General features: G+C 44.9%; 1 protein-coding gene across 1 annotated transcript in view; it reads left to right on the top strand.

Moving 5' to 3' along the window:
* Window positions 1–17,631, top strand: part of CFAP70 (cilia and flagella associated protein 70) — a 103,384-nt gene that overhangs the window by 65,612 nt on the left and 20,141 nt on the right. Inside the window, exons 21-26 of the mRNA XM_082260131.1 lie at window positions 3,003–3,188; window positions 7,951–8,045; window positions 11,628–11,780; window positions 13,872–14,033; window positions 14,140–14,229; window positions 16,774–16,875. Of these exons, the coding sequence (XP_082116257.1) occupies window positions 3,003–3,188; window positions 7,951–8,045; window positions 11,628–11,780; window positions 13,872–14,033; window positions 14,140–14,229; window positions 16,774–16,875 (788 nt within the window). The remainder of the gene's footprint in view (window positions 1–3,002; window positions 3,189–7,950; window positions 8,046–11,627; window positions 11,781–13,871; window positions 14,034–14,139; window positions 14,230–16,773; window positions 16,876–17,631) is intronic.

Here is a 17,631-nt window from a genome sequence, read left to right as displayed (position 1 = left end):
TATAGTTCACCATGTCTATTCCATTCATGTGGCATTATGTATTAGGCAGTGCATCTGCTTCCACAAGCAACCTGGTGAGGCCAAGTGAGAGTTGTCCTTATCCATTGTGAATAGTTACAGTTGGAGTATCCCACTATTCCCTTCTCCCATTCAAGTTCCAAAATAAACACAAAAAACTGGACTGTTTATTGAGTGACGAGCCATCGGGAGTAAGGAGAAATGTGTGAACTGTTCCCTAAGTGACTGTGTGCTGGTAATCAGAGGAGGCCCAACAAGTCGTCATACAGCAAGCCCTATGGGGACAGCGCTAAAGAAGCAAGAAACCGCTATTTGTAAAACAAAATCTGATGGCCGAGGGTGAAAGAGTATATAAATTATTAGATTATCTTTGTTATTCAAAATGTAAAATAGAAATTGAAGAGTCTCTGTTTTTGAAAGCTGAAGCAAACAGATCAACCAATCATCCCTCATCCTCCAGCCTGTACTCTGAAAAAGCAAGATGATGACAGGGCCAATTTTCTTAAAGCTTATCATACTCTGTATGAATTTCAGTCAGTTCATGGGGAACCAATTTAAATTCACTCAGTAGGTGGCCCTGTTAACAACCTTTTCCCTGGCACTGAAAAATCATAGAAGCAGGGCGGAAAATTGTGGGCTGAAAAGCCGCTGCATTTATTCAGATGCAGTGGAGCCAACTATCAGAATACAATAGCCACAGAGGGAGATTCGTCCATCCTTGCTATATAACAGGGGCCTCCAAACTTTCTAAACAAAGGGCCAGGATACTGCCCTTTAGACTTTAGGTTGGCCGGACCCCATCATTGGTATCCATGGGAGAAATAGTGCCCCATGCCCCATCATTGGTGTCAGTGGGAGGAATAGTGCCCCATCATTGGTTTCATTGGGAGGAATAGTGCCCCATCATTGGTATCAGTGGGAGGAATAGTGCCCCATCATTGGTGTCAGTGGGAGGAATAGTGCCCCATCATTGGTGTCAGTGGGAGGAATAGTGCCCCATCATTGGTTTCATTGGGAGGAATAGTGCCCCATCATTGGTGTCATTGGGAGAAATTGTGCCCCATCATTGTTGTCATTTGAAGGAATAGTGCCCCATCATTGGTGTCATTGGGAGAAATTGTGCCCCATCATTGGTTTCATTGGGAGGAATAGTGCCCCATCATTGGTGTCATTGGGAGGAATAGTGCCCCATCATTGGTGTCACTGGGAGAAATTGTGCCCCATCATTGTTGTCATTGGGAGGAATAGTGACCCATCATTGGTGTCAGTGGGAGGAATAGTGCTCCATCATTGATTTCATTGGGAGGAATAGTGCCCCAACATTGGTGTCATTGGGAGAAATTGTGCCCCATCATTGGTGTCATTGGGAGGAATAGTGCCCCATCATTGGTGTCATTGGGAGAAATTGTGCCCCATCATTGGTTTCATTGGGAGGAATAGTGCCCCATCATTGGTGTCATTGGGAGAAATTGTGCCCCATCATTGGTGTCATTGGGAGAAATTGTGCTCCATCATTGGTTTCATTGGGAGGAATAGTGCCCCATCATTGGTGTCATTGGGAGAAATTGTGCCCCATCATTGTTGTCATTTGGAGGAATAATGCCCCATCATTGGTGTCATTGGGAGAAATTGTGCTCCATCATTGGTTTCATTGGGAGGAATAGTGCCCCATCATTGGTGTCATTGGGAGAAATTGTGCCCCATCATTGTTGTCATTTGGAGGAATAGTGCCCCATCATTGGTGTCATTGGGAGAAATTGTGCCCCATCATTGGTTTCATTGGGAGGAATAGTGCCCCATCATTGGTGTCATTGGGAGGAATAGTGCCCCATCATTGGTGTCACTGGGAGAAATTGTGCCCCATCATTGTTGTCATTAGGAGGAATAGTGACCCATCATTGGTGTCAGTGGGAGGAATAGTGCTCCATCATTGATTTCATTGGGAGGAATAGTGCCCCAACATTGGTGTCATTGGGAGAAATTGTGCCCCATCATTGGTGTCATTGGGAGAAATTGTGCTCCATCATTGGTTTCATTGGGAGGAATAGTGCCCCATCATTGGTGTCATTGGGAGAAATTGTGCCCCATCATTGTTGTCATTTGGAGGAATAATGCCCCATCATTGGTGTCATTGGGAGAAATTGTGCTCCATCATTGGTTTCATTGGGAGGAATAGTGCCCCATCATTGGTGTCATTGGGAGAAATTGTGCCCCATCATTGTTGTCATTTGGAGGAATAGTGACCCATCATTGGTGTCATTGGGAGAAATTGTGCCCCATCATTGGTTTCATTGGGAGGAATAGTGCCCCATCATTGGTGTCATTGGGAGGAATAGTGCCCCATCATTGGTGTCACTGGGAGAAATTGTGCCCCATCATTGTTGTCATTAGGAGGAATAGTGACCCATCATTGGTGTCAGTGGGAGGAATAGTGCTCCATCATTGATTTCATTGGGAGGAATAGTGCCCCAACATTGGTGTCATTGGGAGAAATTGTGCCCCATCATTGGTGTCATTGGGAGGAATAGTGTCCTATCATTGGTTTCAGTGGGAGCAATTGTGTCCCATCATTGTTGTCATGGGGAGGAATAATGCCCCATCATTGGTGTCATTGGGAGAAATTGTGCCCCATCATTGGTTTCATTGGGAGGAATAGTGCCCCATCATTGGTGTCATTGGGAGAAATTGTGCCCCATCATTGGTGTCATTGGGAGAAATTGTGCTCCATCATTGGTTTCATTGGGAGGAATAATGCCCCATTGTTGGTGTCAATGGGAAGAATGATGTATTGTATCAGTGGAAGGAAAAGTGCCTCAAGGGCCATAAAGAGGTAAGCACAGGGCCGCAGTTTGGTGACCGCTGCTTTATAGCATTGATAGAGGTAGCTGTTATGTTTTTCTTTTTCACTGTCAGTGCATGGCCAGCTTTAGGCAACCTTTTACATCTGTCTCCTCTCTGTAATCATTTTTTTCTAACTTTTGCAGTGACAGGAGCAGGTTCCAAAGTAGGAGCTGACGTAACAGACGGGAATGCACCGACGTCATCCAGAGTCCAGTCGGCATCAGGAGGTATGTCACAAGCCAGCCATCCCCAGGAAGAGAAGACCTTAAATGCTGCGCCAAAATCCCCTTCATCCACCATCTCCAAAAGCAAAGCTGGAACTCAGAGAGGTGAGGGATCTGCAGAACCTTTTAAAGCTACCCAATTCTATGTTCCCAACTATGTCCATCCACATGACTTATATTAACATTTGTTTTATATGGGACAGCAGGAACACAAAGTTTATGATAAGAAGGGACTAAATATATCAAGAATCCCTAGATTCTAATCAGTGTGAAGCACAGTAAAGCTTTCATAAAACAGAAGGTGATCACATGTCTTGTTCCATCACTTATCCCAAAAATAAGAGGATTATTCCTCATTTTAGGACAGTGAATGGAGCCCTGAAAATCATTCCTTCATGTCCCATCAGCCACGTCCCATCAGTCCCATCAGCCAATGCACATGCAGAATTGCTGGTGTATAGTGCAAATTCTGCCTAATAATACAGAGCCATTTTTTCCAAACCACTATTTGGCCATCCTCAGTGCAGTATATGGAAGCCATGGTTTCTAAGGAGTTGGGCTTGGGACCATACAGCTAATGGGGAGAAGGGACTAAAGCAGGGATTTCTAAACACATCTGGCCCACTACAAGGTTTTATCCGGCCCCCCAGTTAGGGTCAGACACATATCCTCAATGTATATTAAAAAAAAGAATAGCGCGCAAATGCAAAAGAAATTACTACCAAATCTGAAGAGAGTCCATAAATAAAAATGGGGGTTTGGTCCCACCATATGGCCATATCGTGCTCAAGCCCACTACTGCGTCAAAGTACCCCATTATCAGTGGGTCCTACACTATCCATGAAAAAGAGATGAATCCAGCCCTTCTAACCCTTGGAGATAACACTCCTTGCTGGGAAAAATGTGCAAATGCACTACAGGGGACTCCTCCTATATCCACTTGATGGTGGACACTGATTGAGTACAGGTGTATGTGGGGGGTGGGGAGGGCTGCTCAACCTCGATAGTCTGGTCAGACCGAATACATAATAAACAGGCAAAAAATTTGGGGGAGCATACCCATGTATTTCCAAAGCTGCTGCAGCTATGAACCAAAAGACATGTATATTAAAAAAAAGAATAGCGCGCAAATGCAAAAGAAATTACTACCAAATCTGAAGAGAGTCCATAAATAAAAATGGGGGTTTGGTCCCACCATATGGCCATATCGTGCTCAAGCCCACTACTGCGACTACTACCTGTACTCAATCAGTGTCCACCATCAAGTGGATATAGGAGGAGTCCCCTGTAGTGCATTTGCACATTTTTCCCAGCAAGGAGTGTTATCTCCAAGGGTTAGAAGGGCTGGATTCATCTCTTTTTCATGGATAGTGTAGGACCCACTGATAATGGGGTACTTTGACGCAGTAGTGGGCTTGAGCACGATATGGCCATATGGTGGGACCAAATCCCCATTTTTATTTATGGACTCTCTTCAGATTTGGTAGTAATTTCTTTTGCATTTGCGCGCTATTCTTTTTTTAATATACATGTCTTTTGGTTCATAGCTGCAGCAGCTTTGGAAATACATGGGTATGCTCCCCCAAATTTTTTGCCTACATATCCTCAATGTACACTGATTGAAAGTTAGGGTCAGCAGAGGCTACCTATGGTCTCCTCTTCTGATGTAAGAGGGGACTTTGAAGAGCACCCAGATGTAAGGGGGGACATCAGATGTAAAAGGGAACTTTGATGGTGAATCTGTTGTAAGAGGGGACTTTGATGAGGACCCTGATGGAAGAGGGGGGGGGGGGCTCTGATGGGGACACCTGATGTAAGAGGAGACTTTGAAGAGGACTCTGATACAAGGGGGGGGGGGGGCTGATGGGGACACCTGATGTATGAGAGGACTTTGATGAGGACCTTGGTTTAGGAGGAAGACTCTTATGAGGACCCTGATGAAAGAGGGGGCTCTGATGGGGACACCTAATGTAAGAGGGGACTTTGATGAGGACCCTGATGTAAGGGGGACTTTGATGAGGATCCTGATTAAAGAGGGGGCTCTGATGGGGACACCTGATTTAAGAGAGGACTTTGATGAGGAGCCTGATGTAAGTGGGGACTTTGATGAGGAATTTGATGTAAGCAGGGACTCTGATGGGGACACCTGGTGTTAGGTGGGGGGGAAGCTGATCAGAACCCCGTGGAAGAGGGGGACTCTGATGGGTATCTGATGTAAGGTGGGACCCGGATGAGGACCCTGGTGAAAGAGGGGGGCTCTAATGGGGACACCTGATGTAAGAGAGGACTTTGAAGAGGACCTTGATATAAAGAGGGACTACAATGAGGGCCCTGATGTAAGAGGGAACTTTGATGGGGAATCTGATGTAAGGGGGAACTCTGATGGGGACACCTGATATAAGGGGGGCTCTGATGAGGACCCCGGTGGAAGAGGGGGACTCTGATGGGCATCTGATGTAAGGTGGGACTCTGATGGGGACAACTGATATAAGGGGGGCTCTGATGAGGACCCCGGTGGAAGAGGGGGACTCTGATGGGCATCTGAAGTAAGGTGGGACTCTGATGAGGACCCAGATGAAAGAGGGGGACTCTGATGGGAACCTAATGAAAGAGGAGGACTCTGATGGGAACACTAATGTAAAGGGGACTCTGATGAGGAACCTGATGTAAGGGGTAACTCTGAAAAAAGACCCTGGTGAAAGAGGGGGAGTCTGATGGGGAATCTGATGTAAGGGGGGAATCTGATAGGGACACGTGATATAAGGGGGGACCTCTAATGAGGACCCTGATGAAATAGGGATTCCTGTTGTGAGGGGAGAATTCTTTTTCGGCCCGCAAAAATTTTTAAAAATATGATGTGACCCTGGAACTGAAAAGTTTGGAGCCCCTGGAGTCCTGGACTAAAGCAGTATAAATGTCCTCCTATGAAACAGCACACAGAACTGCATCTATGTGCAGCACAGGGAAATGCTTCCCATATAAATGTCACAAACCATTTAAAGACTAGAGCTACTTTACCAAGATACACACAGCAGCTTCCTTTGCTGATCAACTTGTACAAGTTTCCTGGCTGTCTCTGGCCTATGTTCTCTGACCTGGATTTTCCTGTAGATATCCTACAGGATATCCTACAGGATGACCTGGACAAAATAACGGAGTGGGCAACGACTTGGCAAATGAGGTTTAACGTGGAGAAGTGTAAGGTTTTGCACTTGGGGACTAGAAACATAAAAACACAATACACGTTAGGAGGGGAACCCTTGGGAATCAAAAATGGAGAAAGATCTGGGAGTCTTGGCTGATGATAGACTAAGCAATAGCATGCAATGTCAGGCGGCAGCTGCCAAAGCTAGCAGAATATTAGCATGCATAAAGAAAGGGATGTATTCCAGAGATAAGTCTATAATCCTTCCACTTTATAAAACTCTGGTCCGACCGCATCTGGAGTATTCTGTCCAGTTCTGGTCGCCAGTCCTCAGAAGGGATGTGTTGGAGCTGGAGAGAGTCCAGAGAAGGGCAACTAAACTAATTAGGGGATTGGAGGACCTTGAGTATGAAGAGCGTCTGCAATTGCTTGATTTATTCTCCCTAGAGAAGAGACGCCTGAGGGGGGACATGATAGCAATTTTTAAATATCTCAATGGGGATCTCAGCTTGGAAAAAAAGCTGTTCAGTCGAAGGGATTGCATGAGGACTCGGGGGCATACAATGCGATTAGAGGAGAAGCGTTTTAACCTCAGGCAACGTGGGGGGTTCTTTACTGTTAGGGCTACAAGATTGTGGAATTCTCTACCACAAGAGGTGGTTTCTGCGGGAAGTATGGTGGCTTTCAAAAGACTATTGGACGTGCATCTCAAGGATCAGAACATTCAGGGGTATGTGAGATGATTACAGCCACACACACCTACACAGGTTGAACTGGATGGACTATTGTCTTTATTCAACCTCACCTACTATGTAACTATGTAACTATGGACAAGATTAGAGGGTATGGAAGTCGAAGAATAAACATGACAGCCAGGTGACTGGCATTTTCACAAGCAGATGTCAGCAATAAATATTTCTCTCAGTCCAGGTTTCCTTTTAATTGTCTAGATTGTACTGATCACGTCTGAAAAGACCTGAGACTGATTAGGTACAGCACTAATGCTGGCCATACACTATACGAAAAATCGGCCCAAAATTCGGTCGTTTGGACAGTTGGTTCGTTTTTCGGCCAGTTAATGGGCACGAATCGGCAATCGGTTGTGACGTTTTTGAGCTGAAAAAAGGAAGGACAAGTTTGGAAATTTTCTGAAAGGTTAATGTGTTTCTCATCCAAACTGTTTGCACTCGGTGAGTGTGAAAAAATATTAAAAAACCGGATTTATGTCCATTGCAGGGGCATAGATAAGTGGGGGTCAGGGGGTCCAACCCCCGAGCATTGGTCAGTTTCACAGCAGCTAGGGTTGGTTAGCCTATCAGCTGTGGGAGCCGCACTGCCACTGGGAAGACCACCTCTCTCATCCACGAGGCTGACAGGCAGGGCCCTGCTGACATTGAAGCCATGTTTACTATTTGCTTCACTAACAGATGTGCCTGCTGGGGGCGCTGTATTTACTGTATATATACACATCGCAATTTGTCACAGCATGGCAGGCGTGCTAATTATTGTTCTTCTCTGGGTACTCAAGGATGAACTCCCCCCCCCCCCCAGAAGAAAAATTATCTACGGCCCTGGTCCATTGAATGATTTATCGGTCATTACATGATGGCACGACCGTTTGCTCTCACGGCCGAGTGTTCATTTTTCAAAAATGCGTTTGAACAATTTTTCATATAGTGTATGGCCAGCATAACATTCTGCTATAACATGTTTCTTTTTCAGGTGCTCGGTCCAGTATAAGCCACAACCCTCCATCCGCTGTCAGCAGCATCTACATGGAGACGGCTCAGTTCTTGTCCCAAGTCAATGCTATACAGGTGGGACCCTGACACCACTTCTCATACATGAAAGATGTGAATTCCAGGCAGATGTCAAAGACAAACAATGAATGCAGCTCTGTAATCATTACTACAGCAACAATGTATTTATTTTGATGCAAGCATTATTAGTACCTGAATGTGACTTAGTATAAGCTACTTGCAGTCCCTGTACAGCAGAACTCAGACTGGGAAAGGACAAAGCAATGCAAAGGGCCAATCAGTTGTACTATAGTGTTAATGTGCTAACGAGGAACATGCTGATAGGAGGAGAGAGCAGACTGACAGAGAGATGAGCTCATCAGTCATCTGCTACTCCTTCACTGTCCAAAGTGAAGGAGTGTCATCAGCACACCAAGGATTCCTCGAAAGGGTCCAAAGCTTTATTTCAGTGGTCACATAGTAAACATATAGCAACGTTTCGGAGCCACGCACTTGCCTGAGGAATGGGCCCTGCCTGGCTCCGAAACGTTGCTGTATGTTTACTATGTGACCACTGAAATAAAGCTTTGGACCCTTTCGAGGAATCCTTGGTGTGCTGATGGCACTCCTTCACTTTGATCATCCGCGGTTATTGCAGCACCCAGCACTACTGAATAGCCGGTTTCCTGAACGTGTGCGTGGGGAATATTGCTTTGTCTATCACTGTCCAGTCACGGATTGGTAGATGGGAAGGAGACCTGTAAGTAAAAGTGAAGCTGCAAACTACAAACAAAAATCAGGTCTCACCCTTCCAAACAGGGCCGTGCTGTGTGTCAGAGCTGTATACATTTCAGGGCTGGATGGACAAAAATACAAATCCTTCTGCAGGTACATCACCCATACAGTATATACACTGCTCAAAGAAATTAAAGAAATATTTTTTAGTCAGAGTGTAGCATCAAGTCAATTAAACTCCTGGGATATTGATTAGGTCAGTTGGTTGTTTATCAGTTTTGGCTGCTTTGGTGTTAATGAAATTAACAACAGGTGCACTAGATGGGCAACAATGAGATAACCCCCAGAACAGGAATGGTTTTACAGGTGGGGACCACTGACATTTTTTTCCCTACTCTTTTTTTCTGACAGTTGTTCACTAGTTTTGCATTTGGCTAGGGTCAGTGTCTCTACTGGTAGCATGAGGCCATACCTGGACCCTATAGAGGTTGCACAAGCAGTCCAACTCCTCCAGGGTGGCACATCAATACATGCCATTGCCAGAAGGTTTGCTGTGTCAGCAAAATCTCAAGAGAATGGAGGAGATCGCATGAGACAGGCAGTTACTCTAGGAGAGCTGGACAGGGCCGTAGAAGGTCCTTACCTATCAGCAGGACCGGTATCTTCTCCTTTGTGCAAGGAGGAACAGGATGAGCACTGCCAGAGCCCTACAAAATGACCTCCAGCAGATCACTGGTGTGAATGTCTCTGACCAAAAAATCAGAAACAGACTTCATGAGGGTGGCCTGAGGGCCCGATGTCCTCTATTGGGCCTGTGCTCACTGCCCGACACCATGGAACTCGACTGACAATTTCCATTGAACACCAGAATTGCCAGATCCTCCACTGGGCTCCCTGTGCTTTTCACAGATGAGAACAGGTTCACCCTGAGCACATGTGACAGATGTGAAAGGGTCTGGGGAAGCCATGGAGAACGTTATGCTGCCTGTAACATCATTCAGCATGACTGGTTTGGTGGTGGGTCAGTGATGGTCTGGAGAGGCATATCCATGGAGGGACTCACAGACCTCTACAGGCTAGATAATGGCACCCTGACTGCCATTAGGTATCGGGATGACATCCTTGGACCCATTGTCAGACCCTACGCTGGTGCAGTGGGTCCTGGGTTCCTCCTGGTACACGACAATGCCTGTGGTGACAGCATGCAGCCAGTTCCTGGAGGATGAAGGAATTGATACCATTAAATGGCCTCCATGCTCACATGACCTAAATCCAATAGAACACCTCTGGGACATTTCGGTCCATCTGATGCTGCCAGGTTGCACCTCAGTCTGTTCAGGAGCTCAGTGATGCTCTGGTCCAGATCTGGGAGGAAATACCCCAGGACACCATCCGTTGACTCATTAGGAGCATGCCCCAATGTTGTCAGATATGCATACAAGCATGTGGGGGCCGTACAAACTACTGAGGACCATTTTGAGTTGCTGCAATGAAATTTCAGCAAAATGGACTAACCTGCTGCTTCATTTTTTCACTTTGATTTTCGGGGTGTCTTTGAATTCAGCCCTCTGTAGTGTGATAATTATCATTTCTATCAAATGATGCGGCATCCTTTCATTCCTAACACATTACCCAGTCCATACCAGTATAGATCCTAACACATTACCCAGTCCATACCAGTATAGATCCTAACACATTACCCAGTCCATACCAGCATAGATCCTAACACATTACCCAGTCCATACCAGCATAGATCCTAACACATTACCCAGTCCATACCAGTATACATCCTAACACATTACCCAGTCCATACCAGCATAGATCCTAACACATTACCCAGTCCATACCAGTATAGATCCTAACACATTACCCAGTCCATACCAGTATAGATCCTAACACATTACCCAGTCCATACCAGTATAGATCCTAACACATTACCCAGTCCATACCAGTATAGATCCTAACACATTACCCAGTCCATACCAGTATACATCCTAACACATTACCCAGTCCATACCAGCATAGATCCTAACACATTACCCAGTCCATACCAGTATAGATCCTAACACATTACCCAGTCCATACCAGTATAGATCCTAACACATTACCCAGTCCATACCAGTATAGATCCTAACACATTACCCAGTCCATACCAGTATAGATCCTAACACATTACCCAGTCCATACCAGTATAGATCCTAACACATTACCCAGTCCATACCAGTATAGATATTCAGCATGAAAATTTTCCCCATTGAGATCTGATGTGTTTTCAAAGTGTTCTTTAATTTTTTTGAGCTGTGTATATTTTGTCTGTGTATTCAGCTGTTTGCCTGGAGTTCTGCTTTATTAAAGAACAAATGTATATTTTGTACAGTTATCTTTTAGTCCAGCTCAGTGTTGCCAACCGCTCATATTTTTACAGGCAGCCCATAAAAACAGGGCACTTTTCTCCTGCCCGTAGCAGGAGAAAAGTGCCAGTAACAATGGCTGTGAATGGCTCAGCTCGGAACTGCGCATGCGCAGTTCCGGAGACACCCGAGATGATCATCTGATCCGATGCAGCTTTTCTTAGCTGGGCAGGCTGCTGGGGTAAGTGTAAGACTTGGATGGGGTGGCCACATTAAGGATTGCTATACCAAAAATGCAGTCATCCTTTAAAATACAGCTCCACTCATATTTATTACAGCTTTTAAGGTTTTTTGGCAAGTTGAATGCTACCAAAGTTTCTTGTATCTCTCAGGAATGATAAATCCCCTAAACACCTAAAGAAACACCAGCTCTTCTTAAATTCCACAATTACAGATCCAAATCATGGTGCCCTAGTGTCCATTCAAAACGGAATTTTATTTTGAATGTGGTTGACTTAAAAAATGAAACATTCACAGATTTTACCATACAAGATTCTAATTCCCCTTTGTTTAGTTTGTACAGAAAGCCCTGGCACACGAACTCCTGAGCCCGGACGGAGGACCCAGCTGTAAGTACTATCTGATGTGTGCGCAAATGAACCTTCTTCGAAAAGAGTTTGAAGCAGCCAATGAGAACCTGCAAGAGGCGTCACAGATAGACCACCAGGTACATCTTACATTCTGCAGTGTAACCTAGGTTACCCTTATAAAGTAGCAGTATGTGGATAAGGGGTAGTAGGGCCAGAACAAGGGGTGGGCAGGAGGGACGGCTGCCCAGGGTGTAGTAAGAGGGGGGTATCCTTTCACTGCATGCAAGCTCTAGATCAGCAGCTAGTAGCCAGTGGGCTAAAATTGACCCATGTCCATAGCCAAAAGCACCTTCAATGGGCACAGCATCCATTAGAACTGAACCACGGAGCAATGGAAGAAGGTGGCCTGGTCTGAAGAATCATGTTTTCTTGTACATCATGTGGAAGGCTGGGAGCATGTGCGTCACTTACCTGGGGAAAAGATGATGCCAGGATACACTATGAAAGGCAAGCCGGAAGAGGCAGTGTAATGCTTTCTTTGGGCCATTTTCTGCTGGGAAACCTTGGGTCCTGCCATTCATGTGAATGTTACTTTTACATATGCCACCTAGGTATTCCCTTAATGGCAGTGGCCTCTTTCAGCAGTATAATGTGCCCTGCCGCACTGCAAAAATGATTCAAGAATGAAGAAATTCAATGAGGAACACAACGAGATTGTAGTGTTGACTTGGCCTCCAAAATTTCCAGATCTCAACCCAACAAGCATCTGTAGGATGTGCTGGAAAAACAAATCTGATCCATGGAGGCCCCACCTCACAACTTACAAGACTTAAAGGATCTGCTACTCATGGCTTGGTGCCAAAAACCACAGCGTACCTTCAGAGCTCTAGTGGCATCCATTGATACTAACAAAGAAAAGCCACTCAGGTGAGGCAAGGCATTCCGGTGCGAGTCGGATCCGTCATTCAATTACTTCACAGCCAAAAAGAGAAATTGACTGCACTCAGGAATTGATGAAATCGAAGTGTTTAAATTCCTCATCAAGAATAGATACAGACAGTGCATCACAGGAACATGCAACAGGTTGACGTGTTTCACAATACTGAAACGCGTCAACCTGTTGCATGTTCCTGTGATGCACTGTCTGTATTTATTCTTGATGAGGAATTTAAACACTTCAATTTCATCAATTCCTGAGTGCGGTCAATTTCTCTTTTTGGCTGTCTAGTGGCATCCATGTCTTGATGAGTCAGGGCTGTTGTGGCAGCAAAAGGGGGCCTACTTAATATTAGGTGGGTCATCGTAATGTTATGGCTGATTGATGTTCATTATCTCTCACTTCAAACCCTGATGAAGATGACGTTATTTGACCTCTGAAACGCCTTGGCTCTGTGATAAAATCTTATTTTGGAATAAATTTATATGTGGTCAATTAACTTTCGGTGTGGCGCTTCAATCTCAGATGTACATCCACTTTAATTAACCACCTGTGATCGCGCTAGAGCTGAATGATGGCTACAGCGCGAACAGCTAGTTCTGGGAAGCCAGTATATCCGGGGGACACTGCTGATCACAGATTAAGGTAAAGAGCTAATCAGTGGCTCTTTACCACATGATCAGCTGTTTGCAATCACAGATGAAAATAGAAGCCGGTTATCGGCACTCCTTTCCTCATGCTTGCAGCGTGAGGAGAGGATAAGAGAGTCGATAATCGGCTTCTCTAAAAGGGATATGTCCTGATTATCAGTGAAGTCCAAACAGTACCCATCAGTGCTGCCAATGTGTACCCATCAGTGCTGCCAATCAGTGACCACCAGTGCTGCAGATTAGTGCCCACCAGTGCTGCCAATGTGCACCCACCAGTGCTGCCAATTAGTGCCCACCAGTGCTGCCAATATGTGCCCATTAGTGCTGCCAATCAGTGCCGCCTATTGGTGCCACCTATCAGTGCCCATCAATGCCCACCAGAGCCTCCTCATCAGTGCCCATCAGTACTGCTTCATCAGTGCAGCCTATCAGTGCCCATCAATGCCCATCAGTGCCACCTAAGAATGTCGCCCATCAGTGCCACCTATCATTGCCCACCAGTGCAGCCTCATCGGTGCCCACCAGTGAAGCCTCATCAGTGCCCACCAGTGCCTCCTCATCAGTGCCCACCAGTACCGCCTCATCAGTGCCCATCAATGCAGCCTATCAATATCATGTCTGATTTTATCTTTTTCCCCCAGAACCCGGACGTGTGGGCATTCACAGGACATCTGCGTTATCTGAGTGGCAGAAAAGGGGAGGCACGAGAATGTTATGAGCACACACTCAGCTTGGTGGCTGATGCATCAGACATGCATCCCATCTACCTCCGTTTGGGGTCCATCTACCTCCAGGAGGGAGAGGTAAGTCCCTGCATTATATGAACCAAGCGGCTTCTCTTATCTATATTGTCTGGCTGCAAATCATAATTCTAGGGAATCGCCCACAATGTCTGTATTTATATTGCAGTATGAGAAGGCTAAGAAGACTTACCTGCTGGCTTGTAAGAGGTCACCTACTTGCCTGACCTGGCTGGGCGCTGGAATCGCATGTTACCGGGTAACCTTCTGAATCCTATATACTCCACATAACATCCACGGTTATATATAGGTCATTGATGTAATACTTTGGTGAACTGTAACTGTCTAGGTCAATTAGCATCAATCATTGAGTTTTCTATGCTGTCCAGGACCCTGGCGGCAAGATCACCCCCTACCTTTGGCACCTCAAGGCTGAGATCAGGTTTTCTTCTGCCACTGTCACCCATCCAAGTGACCATTCTCCCTTTTTTCCTATTGCAAAAGTGGGAGAGATTTACTAAAAGTAGTGCACTCGGAATCTGGTGCAGCTTTGCATAGTAGCCAATCAGCTTCTAACTGCTTGTTCGGTTAAGCTTTGGCAAAAGAACCTGGATGCTGATTGGTTTCTATGCAGAGCTGCACCAGATTTTGCACTCTCCATTTTAAGTAAAAAAAAAAACATTGTGTCATGGGTTAATACTAGCACTAGTAGCTCAGCTGAAAATCCAAGCTTGGCCTGTAGGGTGGCAAATATCTCCCAGCTAGGGTACTGACTGCAGTGGGATCTTAATGTGGTTGGTAACCCTTACATATACCCAGTGAAGTGACTGGCTATCGCTAATACACAGAGATAAAACAAATCCTCCTACATACGTTGTACCTGTTAATCTGCAGCCCTCCCTTCTCTACATCCATTCAAAGTCCAGAAATTATAGAAGCTTGTCTAAGCTTTCAGGAAACAGGGAGCGGAGAGCTGAAATTGAAAACAATGCAGAGCTTAGTGAGTAGAGCTGAGTGGGAGGAAAGGGACACCCCCTCTATTCATACAGCACACAAGAAAAGAGCTAAGGCTCTCAATCACAGGCTGTGTGCTGGAGCGAAGCAGACAGAAATTATATTTAGTGCTCTGGATTGAGACAAGTACAGAGTATAGAGGAATATGCTTTGTTCATATTTAATGTCTGAGGTTTACAGTCACTTTAACCCTGTCCCTTTTACCTATTGACAAATTATTCTTTAACCACTTCCACCAAATGGACGTACCCGTAAGTCCTTGGGTTTCAGTGGGTATACCAGGAAGATGCCTGCACCTACAGGTATCATCCCGGTATCATTCTTTGCAGCCGACGATTCTGTACAAGGCAGAAGTGATCTTAGTGGCTTATTAGCCACTCGATCACTTTTGCAGGTGGCAGAAGGGGGTCCCACCCCCCCCTCCTATCGCCGCCTCTCCTGGTCCCATCGCGGAGGCAATGGCTGCCAAGTACAGAGAGAGAGGAACTGACGTCGTTCCCCTCTCTCTGTAACCCTGGAGTAATTTGTCACTTCTGCTTCCGCCCCTTTGTTTACCTGGCCAACAGGGCCAGAGAAGCAGTCGATGGAACAGATCTCAGTCTGATCGGCTGCATGGAGAGCCAGAGGAGAGATTTGGGGTCTAATAGACCCCAAATCTCTACATAAATAGGACCTGTCACAGCCCGTGCCGTCACAAGGGATGTTGTCCATCCCTTGTGATAACAAAAAAATGAAGTGCAAAAAAAAGAAATAAAAAATTAATAATAATAATATTAATTTATCGTATAAAATAAATTTAAAAAAATAAAAAACATTTAAAGCTCCCCTGTCCTACCGTGCTTGTGCGCAAATGCGAATGCATTCTTTACTCCCACATGCATATGTAAGCGGTGATCACATTCACACCACACGTGAGGAATTGTCGCAAAAGTCAGAGCGAGAACAATAATTTTAGCACCAGACCTCCTGTGCGACTCTAAACATGTAACCTGTAAAGGCGTTTTAACTTTGCCGCCATTCCACAGGCAGATGCAATTTTACAGCGTGACATGTTAGGTATCTATTTACTCGGTGTAACATCATCTTTCACATTATACAAAAAATATTGGGCTAACTTTACTGTTTTGTTTTTTTTTTTAATTCATGGAAGTGTTTTTTTCCTAAAAAAATTGTGTTAGAAAAACCGCTGCGCAAATCCCATGTTACATAAAAAATTGCAACACACACCATTTTATTCTATAAGGTTTCTGCAAAAAAAAAAAATATATATATATATATATATATATATATATATATATATATATATATAATGTTTGGAAGTTCTAAGTGATTTTCTAGCAAAAAAATGTAGATTTTTACATGTAGGAGCGAAGTGTCAGAATAGGCTTGGGAAGAAGGTGGTTAAAGGGTAAGTCCACCAAAAAAAAGATAGTTCCTGCCTCTCTCTCTGGGAGTTTTGGGTGTCCGTTCCCCCCATTACCTTTCTGTGTTCTGGCTCCTCCTATTATGTTCTCCATAGTATAAAATAAATATAACCCAGCAGGGATGGTGAGAACCCCTCATAATGGCCATAGCTGGTCCCAGACCCAGGAACTCCGCACATCTCACCAAAAGAGAGAAAGGAAATTTAACAGAAAATGTAACTCTCCAAAATTTACTATAATATTGTACTGTTGAAATGATGTACTGATCCTTTAAATGTATTTTCTGGGCCGTTGTTAGCAGAAGCAGCATGGGTCTGATTATAAAAGAAACTTGATTATTCATAGAAGACTGTTCTTATTTATAGCTGGAGGAAATGGCGGAGGCTGAGGAAGCTCTCTCGGAGGCCAACGCCTTGAACAACAGCAACCCAATGGTTTGGGGTTACCTGGCTCTCGTATGCTTGAAGGTGAGTTCTAAAATCCAGATCTTTCCTATACGTATAATCAGATACTCTTATATATAAAACAGGTGCAAACCAAAGGTGGTGGCCATAGCAATCAATTGGAGTCCATCGCTGATACAAACAATTGATGCAGATCTGATTAGTTGACGTGGGGCATGGTGGCCATTGCGCAGTGTAACATGATCGTTTACAAGCAAATCTTAGGCCAGGGCTCTTTATTGCATAACTGACTTTTATTTATTTCCATAAGATAGTTCAGTAACACTGGAAAATACAAGGTATACATAGATATATATCAGTGTGCAGAAAGTATCATGAGGTTCAGCATTTATGCATTTATGTGAACCCTTATCTTGTTAAAACAAAAAAACATTAGTTGAAAATACAAATGAAATTCGTAAGATTTGTGTATAGATATAAAAATATTATAAATAATTCCTACACTGACCACTACACTGGCATACCTGATTCCTACACTGACCTGCCTGACCACTTCACTGACCTACCTGATTCCTACACTGACTTACCTGATTCCTACTCTGACCACTACACTGACCTACCTGACTTACCTGCCCCTGCACTGACCTAGCTAACCTTTACACTGACCTACCCAACCACTGCACTGGCCTACCTGATTCCTACTTTCTGCAATACTTACACTGCCCTCTATCCTCTATCCCCCCACACACTTACACAGTACGGTGTCGATTGGTGAATCCTCATTACATCTCTAAGGCCTCCATCATCCATCTGATCAGG

This window comes from Pelophylax lessonae (genome assembly GCF_965119305.1).
Source record: "Pelophylax lessonae genome assembly, chromosome: 6".
NCBI classification, from domain to species: Eukaryota; Metazoa; Chordata; class Amphibia; order Anura; family Ranidae; genus Pelophylax; species Pelophylax lessonae.
The sequence above is the reverse complement of the archived record's forward strand: the minus strand, read 5'-3'. Positions and strand labels throughout refer to the sequence as shown.